This window comes from Sciurus vulgaris (assembly GCF_902686455.1).
Source record: "Sciurus vulgaris genome assembly, chromosome: 12".
Lineage (NCBI taxonomy): Eukaryota > Metazoa > Chordata > Mammalia > Rodentia > Sciuridae > Sciurus > Sciurus vulgaris.
The window spans coordinates 77,501,886-77,527,436 of NC_136473.1; the positions used below are offsets into that span (position 1 = coordinate 77,501,886).

The window sequence follows — 25,551 nt, forward strand, 5'->3', positions numbered from 1 at the left end:
ATTCACTGATTGGGTAAAGACTCTCACAACCCAATCATTTCTCCTCTGACCCTTCTTGCATCGTCTCACAGGGGAGCTTTTGCAGGACACCTTACATCCAAACCACAACACCACTCTTGGTTGAGTATGGCTTAGGAATCCTGAGACTCTTTCCTTCCTTCTAAGAAGTTCCCCGAATTCTGCACTTTTGGTCTCTTTTTAAAGCTAACATATCACACTATTTTGGAGTAGGGGTGGCTGCTGTTCTTTTGCTCACTCATTTGAGGAGATCTGGGAGGAGATTCCCCACTCTCCCCAGCTGCCCTCTTTCCTTACCCCAAAAATGAGCAGCCAGGTCATATTCCTTGCATGGGCTTTGCCACTAAGGTCTGCAGGGGAGTACCAGACAAATGTGGAGACGCTCAGGGATTCCAGGACCCTGCAATGTTCTTCCTCCATAGTCTAAAGCTCCTGGCCACTTTCCTGGGATGGCATTTAGAAGCTCTATTGCTGTTATGAGTTAGATATGAGGTGTGCCCCCAACCCCACAAAAGCTCATGTATTAATGCAGGAATGTTCAGAGTTGAAAAGATTATATTATGGGAGCTGTAACTGAGTTAGTGGATTAATTCATTTGATGGTTTAATAATTTGAAAGAACTTCTGTACTGGGTGATAATTATAGACATGTAGGGTGTGGCTAGAAGAAGTATGTCACTGGGGGTGTGCCTTTGGGTTTATACCTTGTCCCTGGTGCCTCCCCGACCCTCCTCTCTCTCCCTCTGCTTTCCAGTTGCCATTAGCTGAGCAGCTTTCCTCCATCACATCCTTCTGCCATGATGTTCCGCCTCACCTTGGGCTCAGAGCAATAGAGTTTGACCAATCATGGACTGACACCTTGAAACTGTGGGCCCCCCAATAAACTTTTCTTCCTCTAAGTTGTTCTTGTCCCATATTTTGGTCACAGTGACAAAAGTTGACTAACTCAACTGCTCATCCCCATTAGGCACCAAGTTGAAGCCTAGAATGTCCCTTCCTTCAGAACCATGAGTCTCCAGGCCTTCCAGACTCTTCTCCACAGAGGCCCCTCTTCTCGCCTGGAGATGGAACCAGGTGGTCAGTACTCTGTGGTTTTACCATCCCTACCTGCAGAGGCCTACCAGTGTTTCTGAGACCCCCAATGGAAGATCTGCTCAGCACAAAAACAGCCTCACCCTTCATAGGGGAAGGCACAGAAGGACATGTAGCCAAGTTATTCTGCCTGCAGTGTCCAGAAATGCAAGGACATTTTTGATAATGTAACCCTGAGGCCAGAGCCCACAAAGGAGAGCATTGTTCCAGGTTCCGGCTCTGGAACACACCTGTAGGGCTCCTGGTCACGCTCTGAGGGAGGAAGAATGCTCCAGGGTTGCCAAGAAGTGGGAATGGGGAAGAGGAGGAAGGACTGGAGCTCCCCTGGCTTCCTGGTGACCATCGAGAGCTCCCATTGGCTCACACCTGGGTAAGGCTTTTGGAAGCAGAAAGCTCTCTCTCTCCTCCTTCAAGTGCCTTGCGCAGCTGACCCATGCACTCCATGACCATCTATGCCACTGATCACTCTTAAAATTTCCATCTCTCTCTCTCTCTCTCTCTCTCTCTCTCTCTCTCTCTCTCTCTCTCTCACACACACACACACACACACACACACACACACACACACACACACAGCACCAAAACCTCAGAAATATCTCTTTACAGGCCTGACGCTGAGCTGGATGGAGCCAGCAACAGGAGACTCCAGGAGGAGGGTTTGAGAGTCTAGGAAAAGAACTGAGAGGCATTAATGACTTTGTTCCATCAGACCGTATAATCACAGGCTGTAGCAAAGCCACTGAAGCACGTCTTCGTACTGCCTGGCCCCTGGAAACCCCAAGTCAAGGGCTTTTAGGCCGGCAAGGATGAAGCCAGATCCCTCATGCCTTCTCCAACAGCCTGTGTGCTGCGAGTGGGGAAACCCACAGCACCCAGATGGGGCTGTGTCCCAAGCGACTGAGCGCTTCTGCCCCACAGACCAGCCTTCTCTCAAGCAGCTCTTCACAGGTGCTGCCTGGCTAGGCCCTGCCCTTGGTATCCCAACTTCCTCCGCAGCTTTCAGGACAAGAGGAGAGAGAGGGGCCCCGGGTGGAACAGGGTCACACAGGCCCCAGGAAGGGTTCAGCCTCCCTGCATGGTCAGCGCCATCATCTCCGGATACAGCATCCAGGTGCCGAGCCCGGACATCCACCTGCCGTGCCGGCCTGAGGGCGAGGATGAGTAAGACAGGACCCCTGGGGAGCCAGCTAGCTGGGCAGATGGGACACACACAACCACTGAGCAGTACAGCCCAAAGCAGGGACTAGGGTCTGGGAAGGTTGTTTGGACAGGCGCTGGCTGGCAGAGCAGCCTAGGAAGGTGGGGCAGGAGAAACAAGGGCTCTGACTATAGGTAGCTCAGATGCCCTCCTCGCAGAGGCCAAGAGGAGGTGGGCTCTGCTGTCACTAAACTGATGGGACAAGAGTCTTGCCACCAAGAGGAAGCAAAAGATTAGGCAGCACCCTTCCTGGGCTCTAATGTGGTTTTTTAAGGAAAAATGACATTTCTTTAGTATTGCCGTCTACAAAACAGTATTATCCCTCCCCCTCTCTACCCTTTCCTTCCAGTTACAGCTCCGGTCCCCATTCCCAGGGGATGTTTTGAGGAAAATAAACACACTTCCAGGTTTGGGAAGAGGGGCCTATAGGAATAGAAAGGGAAAGTGAGGAGAAATTAACGGAGACAAACCACAGTGGAGGCCTCTTTCCCAAGAAGGGAGCCACAATGAGGGATGGAGGCCCTCCCTCAGGGCCCAGGCGCATCCCCAGCTCCAGCAGGGCAAAGCACCACGAACTAGGCGCTTAAAACAACTTCTTGTCTCCCAGGTCTGGAGGCTAGAAATCCAAAGTCAAGTTGCTGGAGGGGCCATGCTCCCTCTGAAATAGGGAGGCTCCCTTGAGGCTCCCTCTGAGGCTCCCTTGCCTCTTCCTTGGCCTATAGCTCCACACCTCCAAAAGCCACCTGCGTCTTCACCCAGCCCTCTCCCTGTGCTTCCATCTTCCCAGGGCTGTCTTGTAAGAATACAAGTCATGTTGGATTAGGGGACCACCCTACTCCAGCATTACCTCAAATAATTACACCTGGAATCTCCCTACTTACAAATAAGGTCCTGTCCTGAGGTACTGGGGTTTAGGACTTAAGTAAACCTTTTTTTTGTGGGGAGCACAGATCAACCCATGATGCAGACCCTGGGCCATCTTGGGAACACAGAGACTTTAGGCTCAAGCGTTTAGGGGTTTCCGTGAATACCTTCTCCAGGGATCAGCCATGGACTGGCAGGGCCAATGCTGGTCTGAGGCCAGGGCCACCTGCCTTCACCTAGGGCTCTGCTCCTACTTTTCATGACCAAGGTCACCACCTTAAACAGGGGGGTCAGGCTCACAGGCAATGGCAACCTGTGCTCCGGACGGCACCATATCTTCCACTTTGACCCAGAGGGGCTAAAGCCAGCCGGTGGAACTAGGCACTAGAGAACTGTTTTTCCAAAATGCAGACACGGCAACCTCCCCTAAATCCTCAAAGCTGCCAGAGTCAGCTTCTGGCCTATTCCAGTCACCAAAGGCACAGATCATGCTAGGCACACACACTACCAGGTGACTCTGTAAACCTAGTGGCTAATTTTCTGACCCAGAGGCAAGCCTTAAGGCCCGTTCACCATGGAGCTGCAGGCGAGATTCCAAGAGGACACAGAGCTCTCCCTCAACTCTCCCCTCCTCCAGCCCAGGTCCCAAAGATGCAGAGCCTGGTTGCCAGGAGCCCACGTCCCCCTGCCATCACTCCCATGTCAGGGAACAGCAGCTTCCCATCCTGCATGGGCAAAGGGCCTTCTGAGGGTGAGGGGAAGCAGATGGCCTCTGAATTCAGGAGCCTCTGCCCACTCTCCAGGCCCCCACGGCCTTCTGGGAGAAGGTCAACCTTAGAACAGAGGCGACCCCCAAGCCCCTTCCCACTCTTTTTCGGGACCTGGGCTGCACTATGGTATAATAGACTTTGGGGAAGTCTTGGCCTCTAGCCTCTACTCAGTCAACTCTGTGACATTGGGTAAATTGCTGAACTTCTCTGAGCATAATTTTCTCAACTACAGAATGGGAATCATAATAATCAGTTCACAGGGCTATCCTGAGAATGAAATGGGGTTCTTGGTGTCAAAAGCTGCATAAAAGGCTTAGAATGTGGAGGTCCCCTGTTAATATTTATTTTCTCGCTTGCTTCCTCTACTCCACTATATGGGTTTCCTTCCCATCCCATGAAGCTCCTGGTGGGGAATCTTCAGTCTCATCAATCTTCCCTCAGCTAGTGACTTCCAAGACTAGCACACAAATAGCTTTTAGTTTTAAAATAATGTGTTAGGTACTACAGGGAAATCTGGAAAAAAAATAATATGCATTGGAAAATTACAATTTATAAAAGTGTTTTTTGTTTTGTTTTGGTACTGGGGATTGAACTCAGGGGCACTTAACACTGAGCCACATCCCCAGCCCTATTTTGTATTTTATTTAGAGACAGGTTCTCACTGAGTTGCTTAGCACCTCACTTTTGCTGAGGCTGGCTCTGAACTCGCTGTCCTCCTGCCTCAGCCTCCGGAGCTGCTGGGATTACAGGCATGTGCCACTATTTCCGTCCAATTTATAAAAGTTTTTAAAAGAAGAGTAAGGATTGTCCTGCTCCTCTTGGAATAAGTCAGGGGGACAGTCCTTGCCTGTCTCTGCTACCCTCTCAGACATTCCTTTGAGAATTCCCCCATTCTTTCACTGGGGATCACTCACTCTACTGGGCCTCTGTGCTGGGCCAGCTATGGCAGCTTAAATACCACCCCGAGGGTCTCCATCACCCTCTGCTCCCCTCCTGGCCCAGGGTGGCTCAGGTCTACTCCACCCACTGCAGCCCTTGACCATCACCTCTGCCCTGCCTGCTCCCCTGCCAGGAAAATCCCTCTCTACCTAGCCCCAAGATTGCCCCTCAGATCTCAGGCCCTCACAGCAGACCCGGTAGTTCCCTTTATAAGCACACAGTCCCCTCTAATCCTCCATGGCTCCATTCCTGCATTCTACCCTGTCCCTAGCCCTTTTCTCTGGGCCCTGCTCAGTGTAGGAAAAGCCCACTCTCCATTAAGCATTCAAAAGGGGTCTATATGGATTGCTTGAGAGAACCACGTAAAGCATGATGTTTCAACTTCAGCTGAAGTGGAGAGACCAAGGTGTGATCTGACACTAGGCTGTGTCCTAACTCTTACTTATCCCTTAAGTGGTGGTGATAGCAGTACCTACTTTGTAGGGTTGCTGAGAAAATTAAATGAGGCAATTATGTAAATAACAATGCAACATGTGATATACACTTATGGTTCAATGAAAATTAGCTAGTCTTTTTTTCTTTTTTTGATACCGATGATTGAACCCAGGGAGACTTCACCACTGAGCCATATCCTCAGCTCTTTTTGTATTTTATTTTGAGACAGGGTCTCACTGAGTTGCTTAGGGCCTTGCTAAATTGCTGAGGCTGGCTTTGAACTTGTGAGCCTCCTGCCTCAGCCTCCCTGGTTGCTGGCATTATGTGCCACCACTCCAGCTTAGCTACTCTTATTACCTGGCTAAAATCCAAGTTTAGGGGGGTCAGTGGTGATAGTGACAGGCATCCGAGGCATGCTGGGCACAGTCCATCAGGGCCCTGGGGTCTCCCACAGACTTCTACTGAGTCCTGGTGCAACAGGTCCTAATGCTTCCTCTCACCTCCATCCTCAGTCTAGGCACAAGGCCCCAGGTGTCACTCCCTGCAGTAGGGAGGTGCCAGGTGACCTGGAGACAGGAGCAGAGTAACCCTCTTCACGTTGGAAAGACCCCTCTGCTGTCCCCTGGGACTTCCCTCCCCCCCTCCTTCTTGCTCATTCCCCTTCAACATTTGAATTTCTAAAATCATACTCTAGTTTAGGGAAAGAAAATTGTTAAGCAAAGTGACCATGCCCAGTATTGAAGAGGACATGGGAAAATGTCAGGCAGTGCCTTATTGTTGGTACCAACTTCCTGCAGGGTCTGTCCTGAGTGTACATTTACTAGGGTCTAAATATATCTTCACTAAAATGTTCATGGCATCATTATTTACCATAGCAAAATGCCAAAAATACCCGCAAGCCACCTACGGGGGACTAGTTACAGCTATGATATATTGTTCAATGGAATACTATAGAGTTATTATATAAACAATTCAGATTAACATTGGTCAACAAGGGAATATGTCCAAACTGTACACTGAAGGAGGAAAAAGGTGGTTTTATGGTCTAATTATATAAAATACACCTGTACTCATATGTACAGTGTGCAGATGATGTCTGGAAGGTCATATACTTGCTTTAAGGGTGAGGATGGGATTTAAAGTGTTTTTCCTTCTTGCTTGCTTTCGTTGCTATTTTGTTTTGTTTTGTTACTTTTTTGTTTTATTTTTGGGTACTGAGGATTGAACCCAGGGGCATTAACCACTGAGCGACATCCCCAGCCCTTTTTATTTTTAATTTCGAGACAGGGTCTCGATAGGTTGCTTAGGGCCTTGCTAAGTTGCTGAGGTTTGCAATCTTCCTGCCTCAGCCTTCCGAGCCACTGGGATTACAGGCGCGTACCACTGCCTGGCCCACCATTTCTTTATATGCGCCACCCCTGCCCTTGTGCAGCCTCCCATTACCAACATCCGGCACTGAGATGCTGCATATATCACAGTGGATGACCCCACAGGGACATACCGTTCTCACCTGAGTGCAGTTTACATTGGGGACAGGACTTTTTAAAATATATATATATTTTTAGTTGTAGATGAACACAATGGCTTTATTTTATTTTTTTATTTTTAGGTGGTGCTGAGGATGGAACCCAGTGCCTCACACATGGGAGGCAAGCGTTTACCACTAAGCCACAGCCCCAGGCGCACAGTTTACATTTAGTTTTATTCTTTGTGCTGTTCATTCTACGAATGTGGACATGCGTGCACTCAGATAGCACATACGGAGTAGTTCCTCATCCTTAAATATCCCCTGTGCTCAACCCTTTCTACCCCAACCCCTGGCATTCACTCATCCTTAACTGTTTCCACGATTTTGTCTTTTCCAGAACATCACAGAGCTGGAATCGTACAGTTGACAGCTTTTTTCAGGTTGGCCTTTGCACTGAGTAACATGGATTTAAGTCCCCTGCCTTTCTCTACGACTTGATAGCTCATCTCCTTTTATCACTGCATAATATTCCGTTGTCTGGATGTACCAGAGTTGTTCTTTCTTTGTTGCTTTGTTTTGTTTTAACTTCTCACCTACAGCAGGACATCCTGGCTGCTTCCAAGTTTTGGCAGTTCTCAACAAAACTGCTATAAGCATCCGTGTGCAGGTTTTGTGTGGACATGTTTTCAACTCCTTTGTCTACCCCTGTTTTAAGGATGAGAAAATTGAGACTTAAAGAGTTTAAGTGACTCACTGACAATTTCACAGCTAGCAAGCGGCAGGGTTGGGCGTGGAAATCCATCACACCTGGCTGCTTCTCAATAGCCGTTTTCTTATTCAAAGGTCCTTTCTCAGAGCTATCTCCCAGTGTGGCCCCAGATTTTACTCCCTATTTTGCACTGCTGGTGGCGATGGATGGGTTTCTTTGGGGATGATGGCCTAAAGCCAGAAAGAGTCTGTGTTGAAGGGTTTTGAGTTAGGAGAGCTTTATCCACTGCCCAGGATAATAGAGTGTCCCTCCCCCAGGTTTCCACCCTGTCCTTGGAGGGTTTGGAAAGGGCCAGTTCACACCTGGATGGAAACTCCCAGCTAAGCCAGTTCTGGAGGCTGCCAGGACCCTGGGAGTTTCTGAACCACTGTTCTGCTTGCCTGTCCTGGACTGGTCCTCCAAGACCAGTCCTCCAGGACCCTTCTCCCTCAGGAACTCTACCTCCAGGAGACTCAGCTACAGAGGCAGCACCCAGAGGTTCTCATCCTGAGCTCTCAGGGCACCTACAGCAGAGAAGCCAGTTCTTTGGCCAAGATCAAGCATAAGAAAGAAGTCAGATCTCCTTCTCCCCCACTCAAGCAGACCCACCTTCTGAAATTGTGCTCTCCACGACATCAGAACAGATGCGGGGTTCCCAGCACCAGTGGCCCACAGACGCACACCAAAGCACACCAACTCCTCAGCTACAAATCAGAAATCCTCCAACACTGCTTGACGTGTATGTTGGAGGTCTTTTAGAACAGGTGCAAGGGATGGAACACTCAATCTGGGGGGGAGGGGGAATGGAAAGAATTTGGCTGTTGGGGTGACAGGGGATGGGATTTGAACCTGAGCCCTGCTTCTAACTGGAAACAAGATATATAGGCAACTCTCCTTACCTAAATATGGAATTTATTTGGTCTCAGTTTCCTCATCTGCAAACCGTAATTAACAATATCTTGCTTGTGGACAAATCTATTACCAGAATTAGAGAATGTATGTAAAGCATCCAATGGTTTCTCGCATTTAGTAGGTACTCAATAAATGGCAGCTGCCTTTTCAACACTGTGGGACTCCTGGGTCTGGATACCTGATTTTCAAGTGACTCAGCATCTGATGCCAGTGAAAACCCTTGGTCTCTTCTTCTGGATTAAGGTATACTGAATCCTGCGACCGGCCAGCTCACCTATGCTCCTTCCACATGCTCCTGCCCCGCTCCTAGCTCTGCCTGGAATGGGCCCAGAGGAGCTGGGAAGGGGGGATGGAAGATAGGTCAAGCTGGTGAGAAAGTACAGAGACTGTGATTGCCAAGCTTGGAGGTCTGGAGCCACTGCCAAAACCAACATGACCTATACGTTTTCCATACTCCTGGCTAAAGTCTTAGCGAGGCCAGCAGCCAGGGAATGGAAACTCCTGAGGTCAGGCAGCCAGCTCAGGACATCTGCATCTTAATATTTCCAGGAAGGAGTCTGAACCCCTGCCCTCTTGAGACCCTACACTATAGTTCCTTGTTTCAGGAGACAGATCCCCCTGAAGGCTCTCAGCACCCCCAGCACTTGGCCAGAGGGCCTAGAGGCACACAACTGTCCCTTCCCACTATGAAACCCCAATTCCAGTTCCAACACACACACAGAGAATGTGCCAGCGAGCAAGCCAGGAGGCCAAAGGAAAGGTCGATGCGACAGTGAGACAAGAGACCAAGAACTCTTAAGTCAGAGATCGCTGTCCCTCCCATAAGGCAAGCGGGCAGCTGGCTGGTCAGGGGCTGCTGACTCTGGGAAAAGCCACAAGTCTATGCACCTGAACATGGTCAAGTCTGGATCTGACATTCAGTTCCCACGTAAAACAGACAGTTGGATGGGCGGGATCCACGGAAGCTGGTCCTCCAGGTCGGGCTGGGGAGAGAAGTGCTCGAGAGGTGGGGTGGGGACTGGGTGAACCGAGGGCAAAAATCTGCTGCGTTGCTGCTCAGCAGATATTAAAGCAGATATCAAAACTCCCTGAGATGCTGGTCCCCACATCTAACATCTCAGTTACTAATTCCTCAAGCCAGGCCTGCTTGTCACATTCCCAAGCAGACTGGACATGTCCTCTGTGCCCCTCCTCCCAGACATACCCGGCTGGCCTGGCAGAAGCTGGGCGCCCAGGCAGGCCTGCAGAGGCATAGTCCTGCCCCACGTGGGTGGGTGTGGGTGGGTGCGCCTCTCAGGCAGCACATTAATCATCCACTTCCAACACGACCACAGGTCCCCAAGCTGGCAATACCAGCAAAGGCAGGCGCTGTGGTCAGACCAGGCTAGGGGCACAGAGAGGGTTGTCTGGGGAGGGAGAGGGGGCAGGACGGTTCACAATGAGTTCAGGCAGATGATGCAGGAAAGCAGAGGAGGGGCAGGCAGTGCCCACCGTGTGCCTGGTGACTCAGAGACCAGCGTCTGACTGCAGGGCACCTTGTCCCCCTGGCTGGTTTCACACCACTTCACTCTTTGGGGTACTGTACCCTGAAGCATGCCCCGTCTGCTGCCTGTATATATCTGTATTTATGTGTAAAATCATAAACAAATTGAATAGCTTTGTGTCATTTTTAGCAATTCATGCTTCAGCTTCAGAAAACAGTGTTACCTGACCCCTTGCTGACAATGCAGGCTCTCTCCTTCCCAGCTCTTCCGCATCAACCCCCTTGATTTTTTTCCCTCTGGTTTTGACATTTCCAACATTTATATCATTTTATATAGTTTTAACTATAATGCCCATAGTTGTCAAAAATTTCTTTACTTTTAGGAGTGGGGGTAGTAGCTCAGTGGTAGGACCCCTAGGTTCAATCCTGAGCACCAAAATAAAATCAGCTACAGTTTTAGATCTAGTTTAGGCATAGTTTCAGATACAGTTTAGGTAGCCTGTTAAAACAGCTAGACTTTTTATTTTAATTCATCTTTTGGTTGACTCTTATTTCGGAGAGTATATATATATATATATTTAAATGTGTTTCCTAATGACACTATACATGCCTTAAAGAGACACCTCCCTGTTCCATGACATGGCCTCATGCAGTACAGGTTGTTGATGACAGTGATGAGCAGGAGAATGCGGACGGAACAGGAAAAGGTGGACAGGTCTGCAGGCCCTCAGTGCATGTCACAGAGTGTCCCTAAGAAGAATGGCGGGAAGTGGAGGAGTTGGGGAAGAAAAGTAGAAGTAAATGGTTTGAGGTGGGGGTTCCACGGTGAGCAAGCCAGATATGCAAATGAACGGGGAGATGTGTCACCTGGACCCTCTGACACCACATCCGAAAAGGTCTGGGTTGCATTTCGGACGTGGCCTTGCAGCTAGAAGTACAGTGACACAGCACACTTTCTGAACGGGCAGTTGTCCATCAGGACACACGTACTCGAGTGTTAAGCCATTTACATGATTATGTCTGCTGTCTTTCCACATCTACCTAGTTTCATTCGTGCCTGCATGCATGCATTTATTGAGAGCCTATCCTAGGCCAGGCCTGCTGCAGAAACAGCCAGTTATATGATATTTTGTAACAGGAAGAAGTGTATGGAAGGGTTTTAGAGAAAGAGTTCAAAACAAATATAACCTGCTTTGATTGTCACAAGAAAAACAGAGATCCTATTGCCAGAGCACCTCAAGGAAAGAAAAAAATATTTTAAACCACAGTAGACAGCTAGGTGTAAGGGAATTTAATAAATAGTGACAAGCCCATGGTATCCAAAGTCAGTATGGAGCTGACAGATACCCTTTCGACCTCAGCCTGCTCTGGAGGGGCCTCCCCTGCTCTAGGCATGTGTCACTGTGCTCTGGGTGTAAGAGAGACAAAGCAGTAGAGGTCCCCACCCCAGTTCTGGTCCTCTCCACCCATCCTTGGGGGGGACCCTGAGAAGATAGAAGAGGTTCCTGACTACAGAAGGGCCTGGGTTCCAGCAGTGAAGGGCAAGAATGGAAAGTGTAGTTAAGGGAGTTTTTTTTTTGTTTGTTTTTTGTTTTTTTTAATCTGCTTTTTAATTTTAAAGCAGAAGGGGCAAAAGGTAGCCTAGTTTCTCAGTAACCTGAAGTACAGTTTTGGTAGTGTCCTACAGACCCTAAAGATATGGACAGCCATGAAGGCTTGAGAAGAGTCCTGCCTGGGCAGATGCCCAGTGCGGCATAGTAGATGTGCAGATTTGAAGGCACACACAGGTGTGTGTGCACAGGTATGTGTGGTCTGAGTGGCAGAAGGTCACAGGAGGCCAGAGGCAGACGGGTTCAGTTCTTTAAGAGACGACTAGTTTACTGCATCCAACTGGTTTTTCCACACCTGCTTTGATGTCACTTGCAGTCATTCAAAGTGCCAACTGCCAACCAGGTGAGGTAGAGTTTTTGCAGTGAGAAGAAAAGTAAATAGATGACATCTGCAGCTGGCTCTCTGTGCCAGACACACACAAAGGCTTGCTCACAGCTGCATCCCTGCAGCCAGGACCCCCGGAGACTTCTGGAGAGACCCAGGCCTGTTTTTCACTGACCCCCTAGCAGTCTTTTAAAATGATATATGACTTGCTCCTTGGTGACATGCTTGCTTAGCTCCTAATGATACCCGGTGGGCTAATCTGGCTTTGCCTGTTAATTATGTGGTGTGGTAAACTCAATGACAGGAATTTTTCCAGAGAAGGTGTTTAAGAGTTTCATGTCCCTCCTCCACTTTTGCCTGGACAAACTTCAAATTCTACATCTTCCCCTGAGATGCAGGCAGTCCGCTTTGGCCCAGGGGTGAAGGAAGAACAGACAGCCATGTTGGAGGCTTGTCCAAATGGCCTGAGGGGAGCACTCAATAATAGAAGCACCCAATGGCATGCCTGCGGGGTACTGGGTCGTGTCAAACGTTTACCTCCAAAGTCATGTTTCATCTACCCAACACCAGTTTGGTAGGGAGTCTTTGCTTCTCTCCATACATGGAAATTACAAAGCTCAGAGAAGTTAATCTCTACAAGGGAGATCCGACAGTCAGAAACTGGTAACTCCAGGATCTACACTCAAGTGGGCCTGGCTCCTCGTCTATTTTCTTAAATGGCACTCCCCAGTTGCTCATGCAATCCTGTGAAGGAGGTGGAGACATTTCAGAAGTTCACTGCTCCATCATCTTTGAACACCCTGTTTTGTCCCCTCCTCTTACATCAGGGAAGTTCAAAAGCTCATAAAAGTCAGCACATCATAATGGCAATGCAGAATATGCCCTTCACTTAAGGCTGCCACTCCAGGTCAGATTGATTTGATTAAATCTATAACTTATTGGGCTGAATAGCAAAGGGGCAAGGAAATGATCTGTTGAATAATTCTTAGAGAAGGGGCTTGGGGGAGAGAAAGAGAAAGAGAGAAGAGAGAGGATGAACATGAATGCACTAGTGAGTATTTAAACTGAGAAACTCAGTAACCAATTCTCTTCCTAGTGAAGGTCACAGTAGGTGTAGGCTATTGATGAGGACACATTATTCAGGCTGGCTAAAGAATATTTCCCTCCAAGTGGGGATTAGGTTTAGTTGAATTAAAATTCTCCCTTCTCAAGTGATAAAACCTTCATCAGAAAAATTATAGTTTTTGTCATCAAGATCCTGTTGCTTAACACTGCCTCCAGAAACTTAGCTCAGAGATGGCATTTCATTTTGGTCCCACCCTTGAGACTTAGTGTTGTGACCCGCTGGATCCCCACCTATTCCTGAAGGGGTATGAGAATGACACAGAGACAGATGGGGCAGGGAACCCCAAGGAATGCATATGCACTCCAAAGGCTTCCAACCACCAACCAGAAGCCAGTAAGGTCGCTACAGTGAGCTCATCCGGTTGCAAAGGGTTTCGGGTCTGGTTGTACGGCAACGACCTTTGACAAGAGGCCCTACTTCTCTGAGCTGCCTCATCTATTAAACAGAATAATCTGTTTGCTATTCCCACCACACATGGATCTGGAGAAATGAATGATATTAAAGACAAACAAATATAAATGCTTTGAGTTTTTAGCAGACAGTGCTATAGAAACAAGATGCAGGAGACAGCATGATACAGCAGAAAGAACCCAAGGCTGGAAGGCAGGCATCTGGGACCCCAGTCCTGGCACTGCCACCAACAGGGTTTTGTAGGCCTCAGGAAAAAGAAGAGTGGGAGAGCGGAAGACACAGAGATAACCTGACTTGCTACAGTCCTTCATTTTCCACTCACTCCTGTGCCAAGCCCTGCTATCCCCTTTCCCAGGCAGGGACCATTCTCAGCCTAATTAGTACTTAGAGAAGGAAATCAGCACCTGAGGTGGGGACTCCTGTATAACTCTTCCACCCAGCAGCCTCCAGCCAGGCAGAGCCACACGCAGCTCCACTAACCACACAGGTGAGCAAGTCGTGCCTAGGAAACGTCACTGCTCCCAGGTCCTGGGTAGGCTGCTGCAGCAACTGAGCAAAATCTGACTCCCCTCTGAGCCACAGGATGAGTAGAAGGGAAAACAGTGGCCTTCCAAGGCACCCAGATTCCACCAGCCTGGAGACCCTAATTATGATGACCACTTGGTCCTAATTCCCAGTCAGAAAAGATTATCAAAATCCATGGGCCGATCCAAAGCTTCTGACTGGGTTCTTCCAGTCTGCCTGCTCAGCATAAGCCAGGCCACGAGGTAGTGCTGGTGCCCTGGTCCCAGCAGAGTCAGGAGGGTCAAGGCGTGGTGCAGCACTCAGTATTAACACCAGGCTGCCTGAAGAATCCCCCACTCCTTTCCTGTGAGAAACGCTACTAGGCAGAGGCCGGGAACCCAAGCATCCCTGCAGACCCTCAGCTGGAGCAGCTAGGACCTACCGCGAGCCCGCCGGGCCTCGAACCTCTGCAGGACCTGGAGCTTCTCTGACAGTGAGCAGCTCTTCTTCGGGAGCCTGCAGAAGAGCCGCTGGAGGCGCGCAGCAACCCGCCCAAAGCAGGCAGCCGCTGCCTCCCCATCCCGGCCTTCGGTCATCTGGTCTGCAGATCAATAGCTCTTCTCTAGGTCTGGCGTCAGAGTTGGGTGCCAACTGGGAGAGTCACGGCCCGGGGGAGGTCTCTGGGCCTCATGTGATCCAGACAGGCACCTGGGACTGCGGGCTCCAGCACCAGCACAGACTGACCAATGCTGCCTCCTTCCCTCCACCTCCCCCAATGGAAAACTTTCTATTTCTGGGGCTTTTAACTTGATAAGATAAAAATGCCCCCACCAAAGAGGCTGCAGGAAAGAGCCTGCCTGAGCCTCACTTCTCAGTCGCGCCTGAGTCTGAAAATCAATGTCTCCAAAGTTTCAAGAGACAACAGAAGTGATCGGTTACTTCACACCACATGCCCAGCCCAGGAGCTCATTAATGGATTTCTTTGGGGGTCAGTGGATTAATAATGCTTCACCAGCTGTCTGGACTCCTAAGGGACAACCTGGGGCTAACTCACATCCTCCTGTGCTCAGCCAAAGGGGGAAGGGCCCACAAGAAGGCTGTGTGGCTTTGAGAGAGTCAGACCGTTCATCTGAGATCTGAGCACAGAGGAGTTGACATGCAAAAGGATGTGACCCTATGGGCTGCAGGAGGGGAGGACACAAAAGGAGAAAAGGACAGTTTGTCCCCAAAACGGCAGAAGTGTTGAACTCTTCTTCTAAAATGGTGCTCACAGGGTGTCCCTTCGCTCTGACCCAGAAGTGGGGTCAAATATTAGAGGAAAAGTCCATTGCTCAGGACAAGACAGAGCACAGACACAAGACAGGCAGCAGAGCCTTCCAGAAGCCTATTGGAGAGGGGTGCCTGCTCCCAGGCTGCTCAGGGATCCCAGGCTTCACTTATCAATAGCCCATGAAGGAGGGACACTTGTCCTTTAACCAGAGGACACAAACCTCAGAGGACTTGCACACACGGAGTCCTGGCTGAAGATTCATGTACACATCTGCACTCTGGTCACTAGTGCCAGGCCCAGGAAGTCAGCACCTCTGAATTCAGATGTGAGCCACAGTATTCCCTGTGCCAGCTCCCTGTGCTGCCATCTTCCCCAAGGTCAAAGAGAACACTAAAGGGCATCCTATCCCAAAGGCCAATATCCTCAGAAGAGAATGTTGGTAGAACAAACCTAAGCTGCACTCTGATCTCCCAAGGAGGCTCCCCAGCCACCTGTCCTTCTCAGAGAAATCTGGCCAGAAAGTCCCCATCTAGGTTGCCCTGCCCTTTGGAGGGCCTGAGCACTTGGTGCAGTAGCAATAATATCACATTGTGTACAGGTCATTTATTTAATATGCTACCCTTGCTCAGGCCTGGACACAGTTTTTTTTTCTCCCTAATGCTTCCTTAAGGAGATTGAGATTGGGGTGGCAGGGAGGTTAATTTATCAAGCAGCCTTCACACCAAAAAAGCATCATAAGTGAGTCCAGATCCTAAAATGACTCTAGGGGTCATCAAGCAAGGGATAGAAGCCAAGGTTTCCTGCCCCACTGTGACTCTGACCCTCACACCTGAGATCTCCAAGAGGGTCCAGGAACTCCCAGCTGCCTGAGCACAGACAAGGGCATACTCCCTCTGCAGCCCGCAGAGAGAAGAGCACACATGTGCTGGGGGAAGTTTTAAATATGAGCAATGGGGGGAATTCCTCCTGATTGCCCCATTGGGCTCGAGGATAGACTGACTTCACTTCTCCTTTCTCCTCAATTCAGAGCCGTTCTTCCTTTCCATCTGGTGGGAACAGCAGGGCCTTGTGCACATGCTCTACCACTGAGTATACCCCAGCCCCACAAAGCAATTCTATAACAGAGAAGCCATTGGAGAAGATAGCCGAAAAGAACTGGCAGAGCCTAGGAACAGGATTTAGGGAGGCTCTAGAATCTTCACTCAAGATCCTTTAGAAAGTAGATCAATATTTCATTGCGGGTATAGGTTGGGAGGAGCAGCACCTACAGGCAGGGGAGTATCTGCAATGACCTCTAGCTGCCCTGATGTTCGAGGCTTAGCTAGACAACCTCCATGCTAAAGGGGAGGTCGGCCAAGGGTCAATAGAATTTGAAGCAATGACCTTCACCATCTTAGGGTATGGGGGTACAATACATATTCTCACCTTGAAATGCTCTCCCTGTTTAAATCTACCTCCAGATTGCTTTTAAAAACACTCTGCACCAGAATACACATTTGCTGACAGCATGCTCAATTCATCCTCTCAAAACTCTCAGGTTACAGCTGGAATCTGCTGTTCCATTTAAACACTAAGGCATCTCTGGGGCTTTTGGATTTTTAATACTTTCCTCAGTTGCAGAAAAGACATAATTGCTTCAACAGAAACCACCAAATCTCCAGCTTCCATTCAACTTGGATGGAAAAAACAGCCTCCTTCAAGTAAGCCAGGAAAGTGGGTGATGGTACCTGTCCCAACTGTGAGCCTAACCTGGGGAAATACACAGAGGTAGAGTAGCTGTTCCTCTAAGGGCCACACCACTGCCTAGGATTAGAGTCAGAGGTCCATTTTCCAGTTCCAAGCTAACCCTTCTCATCCTGGCTATCCTTTCTAGGATCTGATTTCCCTTTGGTCATGAACCAAAGACAGAGTTCCTATGTCATGAACTCTGACAGCTGGGTCATGGCAGGGAGCAGGCAGGGAACAGAAGAGATATTCTACCTGCCTTTCCCTGCCCACTGCCTGCACTCTCCTGACACCAATGGGAAGGGTGGGAACCGGGGACACTCCCTTATTTCTTTTATCCTGAGATTTAGGAAAACTTCAGCCTTTGTTTAAAGAGCTTATGATTTGTGCATGCTGAATATGCACTTAAAAACTGAATGTGAACATGGGCTGAAGGTTAGCCAACTCTCAATTACCCAGGCACTGACTGGTGACCTTGCACATGGCTTCAACCCCTTGGCACTTCCTTTTTTCCCTGTACCTCTTTCTATCATTATTATTACTTCGGACATTTCAGCATTTGTTGGCAGAAGGGAGGCAGATGAATAAGAAAACTCAACAAGTTTGCGTGACCAATGATGTCAGCTCAAAAGGGCAAAATGCTTGTTGGATTCTGGTGTTGGTTTTGAGACTGATGATCTGGGTCATCTTAGAAAAGTCACTTGACTTCCCTGAATGCTGTGTTTCTACATCTATGAGATGGCCACAATTAAGGCAACCCTGCCTACCTCACTAGGGAACTGTAAGGCTCAACAGAGACAGTGCACATGAAGATGTTTTAGACGCAGCCAAGTGCAATAGAAGTTTCATCTACTCACCATCTCTTAGCCATTCCCAATTTTTTTTTTTTTTTTTTTTTTTTTTTTTTTTTGCGCCAGGAATTGAACCCACAAGGGCTCAACCACTGAGCCACATCCCCAGTCCTTTTTATATTTTATTTTGAGACAGGGTCTCTCTAAATTGCTGAGGACCTTGCTAAATTGCTGAGGCTGGCTTTGAACTTGCAATCCTCCTGCCTCAGCCTCCCAAGCCTCTGGGATTACAGGCGTGCACCACCATGTCCTGCTCCAACCCTTCTTATTCCACATGAATATTCCCATTTTAGCAGGTTCATAGAATACCAACTTGTATTTTGAGCAAACTCAATGATAATTCTTTCCCAGACCTAGCATCCAATAGAAACAAAACATATAAGGACTTATGGTCCTCTGGGGCCTGACTTTATGAACCTGTCATCTGGTTTCTTTCTTTCTTTTTTCTTTTTTTTTTTTTTTTAAGATGTTGATAGACCTTTATTTTATCCATTTATTTAAATGTGGTAGAGCAAGTGCTCTACCACTGAGCTACAACCCCAGTCCCTCATCTGATTTCTTAAAGGTCCATGTAATCCAAGTTTCATTTTCTAGCAGCCCCTGCCAACAGTCACTGCAGGCATATGGGTAAGACCTGTCTCACCCTGGAAATGTGTTTGTTCAAGAAACAGGGAAATGGGCAGAAGGTGGCACATGGTCCTCTACTGAAGAGTAAACATGACCCAGCCCTCTACGGTTACAGGTAAGTGTCATACTTGGTCACCCACCTGCCTGCCCAGTGACACACAGGACTAAACAGACTGGATGTTGAACACCACCCTCTTATAAATCCTCAGCATAATGTCATCTCGAGGATTCCCCCCTGATGTCCTCAAATAGACTCAGGGCAGTAGGGGTAGGTAGGAAAACCCTAAAGAAAAGCTGGGGCCTGCTTCAGCTCCCAGGGGTTACTGGACCCCTCAACCAAGATGAGCCCTTCTCCACCAGGAGGCTGGGCACACACTACAATGCCAGGAGGGCCTTCACTGTACTTCTTCCTTCCTTTTCTAAAGGGCAAAAAGAGAACCAAACTTTGGAGATTCCCCTATGGTGCATCTCTCAAGGACATTTTCTACTCCAGGAACCAGAAGCATGACAGGCTCAGCATAGATGTGCTGGCCACTTCAGTCAATGACCACCCCATGGAGAGGCCTGGGGTCCACCAGACTCTGCCCATGTCTCCTTAGCATGGTGCGTGGGTGTTTCAGGAAAGACTAGAATTCTACCTCCCCAGTCTAAGGCAAGAAAATCTTGACCTTTGGGCAGGGTACCCATGGCCATGCCCCAGCCCTGATTTTATTCCACTCTCCCAGTGCCCCCAGGGATCTAAGCCTTCTGCCCTGACATCATTGCTTCAGCCTCCTTCTTCTTTCTGCAAAGAAAACCATCCAAACCCTGAGCTCCAGCCTGGAACATGTGGAGAGAAGCTTGCCAGACCTTTTGGAAAAAAAAAAAAAAAAAACCCCAAAGTGACTAAATGCAAAACCATCTTCCCAGCATCAGTTGCTGCCAGCACTTCCCAACCCAGCCAGGGCAGAGCAGCAGCAGAGCCCTGCGGGAGGGGCGGGTGGCCAGGGTAAGTGAGAGCAAAGAGCATCCTGCAGATGCACAGGCCTGGATCTGCAAGCCCAGATAGAGGAGTCTGCACGAGTTGGCGCTGGCTGAACCACAGAACAGAATGGCTAGGGGCTGGGGGTGTTTGCGTGCTTTGCACACCCACAAATACTCACCCTCTGGGAAACACTCACCTTGCCATCCCAAGAATGCAAACAGGAAGGTCCTCTAATGAGGCTAGAGATGTGTTTACAGGTTCCTCACTTAACCTTAATAATACCTTGGGCAGGGCAAGGGTGACAGGCAACTGCCCTCCATGGGGAAATGGAGGAGAGAGGGTATGTGTGGGAAGCCAGAGAGAGCACTGGGGGAGAGCACCTGGGGTGCAGTGTGGGGACCCAGCTATGGTTGGGCCATGCCAGGTGGCCTCTGACACAGGGGCGCTGGGCACAGGGCCCCAAAGAGCAAATGGCTTAAGGGCCTGAGATGGTCCCAAAGTCTTCAAGGCGTGTCGGAATTAGCCTACCTGAGAGGTACTAGCCTCACTGCTGCACCTAGCAAGGCAGACAGGCAAGTCCTGCACAGGTGACTCCCTCTCAACAAATGTGAGATTATAGCAGAAGCATCTTCGCTCCACCCTCACAAAATTATTTTGAGAATGAACACAGCAGTGTGAAAACATCTGGGCTCTTGAGAGAAAAGCACTATTGACATGCGAAGAATTCTTCCTGTGCTCCTTCTCAGACCTGGCTGGGCCTGGCTCCAGTCTGTCCCACACTCCCTGACAGGATGAATTCTCTCCCCCAGCCAAGCAGGGCCCCTGGGGCTGGAATGGGGCTGTCTTTTCCTTGTCACTTCCAGGCTTGGCAAAGGCTGATTCAAAAGTAAACTTGGAAAGAAGAGAGAGAATCCCAGATCTGACCAACCCTCAGTGCTGAGGGGAGATGTCAATTCACTCCCACCTAATAACGCTGCAGGATCAGCAGGCGAACACACACGTTCATTACCAAGTCTAATTAGGCTGGCAGACAAGTGGCATTAATCATTTTTGACTGTACCTGTGATTCAAGCCCCTCACACTCCATAATCAGAAAATTTCATGCTCTGATGAATAGGGGGGGGAAATTAAGCCCACATTTAATCCTTTCACTTTCGTCCTTTGAGATGACAGGAAGCAGGGAGGACAGGAAAAACAGGGGGTGCAGAGTGAGGGGCTCGCAAGCCTCTGGAAAGCAAGACTGTCCTTTCCCTGTCCCTAACGTACATCCCCCAATAGAACATGTCCCAAGAAGAAGACCCTAATTAGAGCCAGGAGGAGGGGAGGGAATGGGGGTGAGGGATTTCCACCATCCTTAACAACAAAACAACCATTTCTGGGCTTAGTGTTTCTAGCCTCCAAAGGCCAGCACAAGTCTAAATGAACAAGAACACCCCCACACACTGCAGCACCACTGGGGGCGCTAAACAAATACCTTTCGGGTGCCCAAGGTAAATACAGAAGCCTCCAGGACACCAAAGGACACTTTCCAAGATGTCTGCAATGGAGACTTTGCTGCAGGAAGAGTCAATGGCAATATCCCAGTAGACTTTTTTGCAAAAAACCCATAACATGAGACGGGTCTGCAGGATCAATGGGCTCTCACAGGGGTGGTTCCAGTTCTGCAGAGAATCTAGATAAACCCAGCCATTAATGCAGTGACAGGAACCAGAAAGCTCTGACAGGAGCTCTATGCCATACCAGCCACACTCAATAAGAAGGCGCTGAGCCCCTCCCCAGCACCTCCCGGTAAACACCTTACTCACACCATAATTAGTCTATCACAGGAGGTGGAGGTTAGGAGGATGAGCCCCAGGGCCCCCTTTCAACCCTATCATTCCAGTCCTTTAACACATGGCTCTGAACAACTCCCCCTCTGGAGAGACTCCGACTCTAGGAGGAGCACAAGGCGGTCATCTGCACTGAGTGTACAAGGGACATCTAAAAGCATCAACTCCTGGGCCTCGTGAGCTGGACTTAGGTTCTCCAACTACCAGATCATTCCCTGACCCAGGATGGCTGACACATTCACTAAAATTTAGATGAACGGTAAAATCATCTCTATGTGCCTTCTACAAAACTAAGGGTCTATGACTCTTAAGGGACTGTCCTTGAGAACAAAGCCAAAGGGCAGCTGGCAAGTTTTACAGTTTATTTGTTATTGTTCATTCCCTCTTGGAGTGCTGGAAGTGGATTCTCACCATTACCAATCCCCACCCCAAAACACCCACATGCAGTCATACAACCTTTTTCCTCTGCATATATATGCCAATCCCCATTGATTTCCCTCTCTAACAAATGTGATTTCTTTGATCCTATAAATTAGTGTTAACTCTGAACTTTCTTGTTGGCAAATCCAACAAGAGTCAGTTACAGACCTTGAAGTAAAGGGAGCTTAAGTTAGGAAGGCAGACAGTGCAAAGACAATTTTCTAAGTTTTCCCTTATTAAAAAGCCCATTTGCCAACATGGCTCCCAGCCAGTGTCAGCCTCCTGTGCAGACAGATGTCATTCACGTACCCACTGCCCTTCTGCTTGTTTCCAAGAACAGGGAGATTTAATAGCACAAACAAGCCACCACCTTCAACTTCCACTTACTGAAACTATGCCTAGCACTTTGCTGGGTGCAGGTGGTACACAGACGAGGAGCCAATGCCTTTGTGACACCTAAGCCACTACCATTCTGTAAGGATGCTCTCAGCCACAGCAGGCTCCACCTGAGGACTTTGGGCAGGAGTGCCATTTCTAGAGGACATTTTCCATCCAAACTTCCTGGAATGCTTACAGCACTCACTTCCCCATGCAGCTCAGCAAACAGGCAGAGTTTGAAAATTACACTTACCCTTCAAAAAGCAATCCCAGGAGGTATCACAAGTCCAGGCGAGTTGTTATGGCTGTTGGATGGGAGGGGTAACAGTAACATTCATACTGAATTGAATGTCCATTGCACTTTGCTATGCACCATTAGCTCCATGGAGTAGCTAAGACTATCATCTCCATGTTTTTAAGTAGGGAAACAGAACACAGACATGCACAGGATCACACAAAAACTAAGTGGCAGTGAGGACTCAAGCCTAGGACTCTGGTTACAGTCTGTGCTCTTCATCACTGCATGGTATTGTCTTTTAAAAGGTCCTTTCCTCTGCTGGTGTATGGTGGTGCACACCCAAAATCCAGCAATTTTGGAAGCTGAGGCAGGAGGATCACCAGTTCAAGGCTGGTCTCAGCAACCTAATGAGATTCTATCTTAAAACTAAAAAAGGACTGGGAATGTCACTCAGTGGTAAAGGTCCTTAGAGTTCAATCCCCAGTACCAAAATAAATAAACAAATAAAAAGCCCTTTTCTGACCCTGGCTTTGCAAAATGAAAACAACCAACCTCATTATGGAATTAGACCAACTTAAAGCAAGATGCTCAGTGAGTTTGAACTGCCAGCCAAACTTGCACATCAGAATATTTCTCAACTTTTCCCAGCCAGTCACAGCCTCAAGATTAGTTAAATATTAATAACAACAAAGAGAGACTCCTCTTTGTAGCCCCTTGATTCCAGTCTGTTTCCTCTCTAGTGTTCAGATATCCCTGGTTGGAATCAAACCAACTATGTAGGGGACATGGAAGCCCAAGAAAGTGAAACAACTTCACCAGATCACACACAATAGCAGAGGTACTACCCAAGGACCAGGGTCTTCCTAACAGTAAAAATCACTTACAGCCTAACCCAATGAACAAACAATTCCAAGGAGATGTGAGGATAATGTCATTTAATCATGGAGTATCACACATATGCATATACAAGTACATCATTATTACCAAACCAACAAAAATCATAAAACTATGTGTAAAATGTTCAATAATTGATGTAGTCCCCAAAAATCTTAATACAAACAAGAATGCCAATGAAGTAGATCTCCTGGGATTCTAGCACAATAAAACCCATTATAGTGAGGATATTGCTTCTCTCCTGTGTATAATAAGGTCAGTGGATGCAGTAAAGTACCCTGGGACCCTCCAGAGGACAAAAGCCGGCAACATATTCTAGTCGCATTGGATTCTTCTGTCAGGTCATAGGCATTGGCCAAGTGGCAGCCCCTCCCCCACACAACACATACCTCTATAACTGTTGCTCTTTCCTTTTAAATTGGTACTTAAACTGTGAGATCTAGTGATGTAAAGAACAGCACCCACTTTCCCCTCCAAATGTCCCCTTCCACCTGACCCTGGCTTAGAATCTGAGTTCTCCTTCCTGGCAGCCAGCTGCAGCAGGAGGCGCACAGTGGGCTGCAGGTAGAGGAAAGGTAGGGCTTTCCTGACTTGCAAGTCACTGCTCTGTCCAGTGCTGCCTGGGATGGGAGATGTGGGGGATGCTGTCATGGGGGAAGGGCCTTTGCTGAAAGATGCAAACCACAATCCATTTCCAGAGATGCTTGTGAGAGGTTGTGCCATTGTGCTTTGTGCTTCTGATATTTAAAATATCTACATAAACACATGGCTGTAGATATCCTCTGCCAAACTGGCCACAGCAAATATAGGGATGGGGAGAAGACACCTATTTAAAAGAATACACACACCTTACTGTAGGAGAAGAAAATAATAACCCTAAGAAGACTGCAGATTTGCTTTGAAAATCCCTACACTGGGTGCCCAGTGTTTTACAGTCAGGATTGAGAAGAGAGCGGCTGAGGAGGCAACCAGAGGGGCCTGGAAAGAAGGGACCCAGCAGGGAGTTGGATCATTTTTGGAGCATGATAACTGACTGATGAGGGAACCCAGGAGGAGGAGGAGGAGGCAGGGCACAGCCAAATACTGGAGCAGAGTCCAAAGGTTTGAGGGGCCAGAGGTAGAAGGCAGAAGCGGGTACAGATCCAGGGTGACCTCAAGCCCTTTTCAATCTCACAGTCTGCTTCCATCCAAAGCCTCGCTAAGTCTCCTCCCTGTCCCAATAGGTTCCCCTGGAGCAGGGGTCTGAGTTTGTATGACAGGCGGACCAACAAGTCATTTTTTTTTTTCCCCATTAACACAGTATCAGTCTCACAACCCTCTTCCAAGAACTCACAACTAAAGCAAAAGGGTCCAAGGGAGACATACTGAATGACCTTGCAGCCCGCCATGAGCCCAACCCGCAAGCGTGCGCGTGTGCGTGCATGCTGGGGGTGGGGAAGGGACCAGGAACGCACCTGTCAGGAGAGAGGTATTTGTCAAACACCGCACAAACATTCCAGGGCAGTGCGCAGTCACTAAAGGATAACAGTAGGGGAAATAAGGAGCGGAGTGTCTCGGGGTTAGCTGCCTTAAGTTCTCTGGAGCCAAAGATGGCAACGGCCCCTCTCCCTGCCCCTAGCCCTCACAGTCCTTGGCCGCCGGACTGCGGTCTTCCCGCGCCCCTCCCTGCCCTGTCGGGACACTCACTAGCGCAGCGCAGCGCCTGCCGCAGCACCTCTCCTCCGCATAGGTCACACCAGCCGGGGCCGCCCCGCAGCGCCAGTTCGGCGAAGCAGTGCCCCTCGCCTCGCTCGGCCGGGACGCGGGGATCCTGCGGCTGTTCGAAGATGCTCCGCACGTCGCGGGGCCGGGGCGCCCCAGGCCGCCTCCGCAGTCTCTGCTGCAGACCAGGCCGGAGAGGACGAGCGGGTCGGGAGGCCCGGGGTTGAGGCTCGGGGTCCCCCCGGGCAGCCCTCCGGGCGCCGCGCCCCTCGTGCGCCCCGGGCGCGGTGGAGAGGGGCGCAGGGACGCAGCGGCGCGAGGAGCGGCCCGGGGGTGGCGGCAGCGGCGGGGATTCCGGGCCGCTCAGGCTCTGCAGATAACGCGGAGGTTCGGGGTCCAAGAGTAACGGGTAGGGGCGCTGCCCGATGGCCGGGGACGCCATGGCCATGCCCTGCTACTGGCGGCGGCGGCGGCTTCTGCGGCGGCTACACTCCCGAGCCAGCCCCGAGAGAAGGGGCGGCCCCAGATCAGAGCGCCTTTAAAGGGACCGCAGCCCGCAGGGCGGGGCGGAGGCGGGGAGACTTCAGCGAAGCAGGAAGGGCGACCCGAGGGAACAACCAACCGACCAGGGGGCAGGGTCACCAATGGGCGGGCCTGAGCGAGTGAGGACTTAGGAGTGTCTTCACGAAACAGGGTGGACACTGGGGTCACTGAAGGATGCTATTAGGGAAGGCTCCATACAGCACGACTCG

At 49.5% G+C, this 25,551-nt stretch overlaps 1 protein-coding gene across 1 annotated transcript in view; it reads right to left on the bottom strand.

Annotated features, from left to right (window-relative positions):
- The window catches only part of RASSF5 (Ras association domain family member 5), a 67,423-nt gene extending 42,114 nt beyond the window's left edge, over positions 1 to 25,309 (bottom strand). Inside the window, exon 1 of the mRNA XM_079107729.1 lies at positions 24,785 to 25,309. Coding sequence (XP_078963855.1) covers positions 24,785 to 25,247 — 463 coding nt within the window. The 5' untranslated portion in view covers positions 25,248 to 25,309. The remainder of the gene's footprint in view (positions 1 to 24,784) is intronic.
- Positions 25,310 to 25,551: the final 242 nt, after the last annotated feature.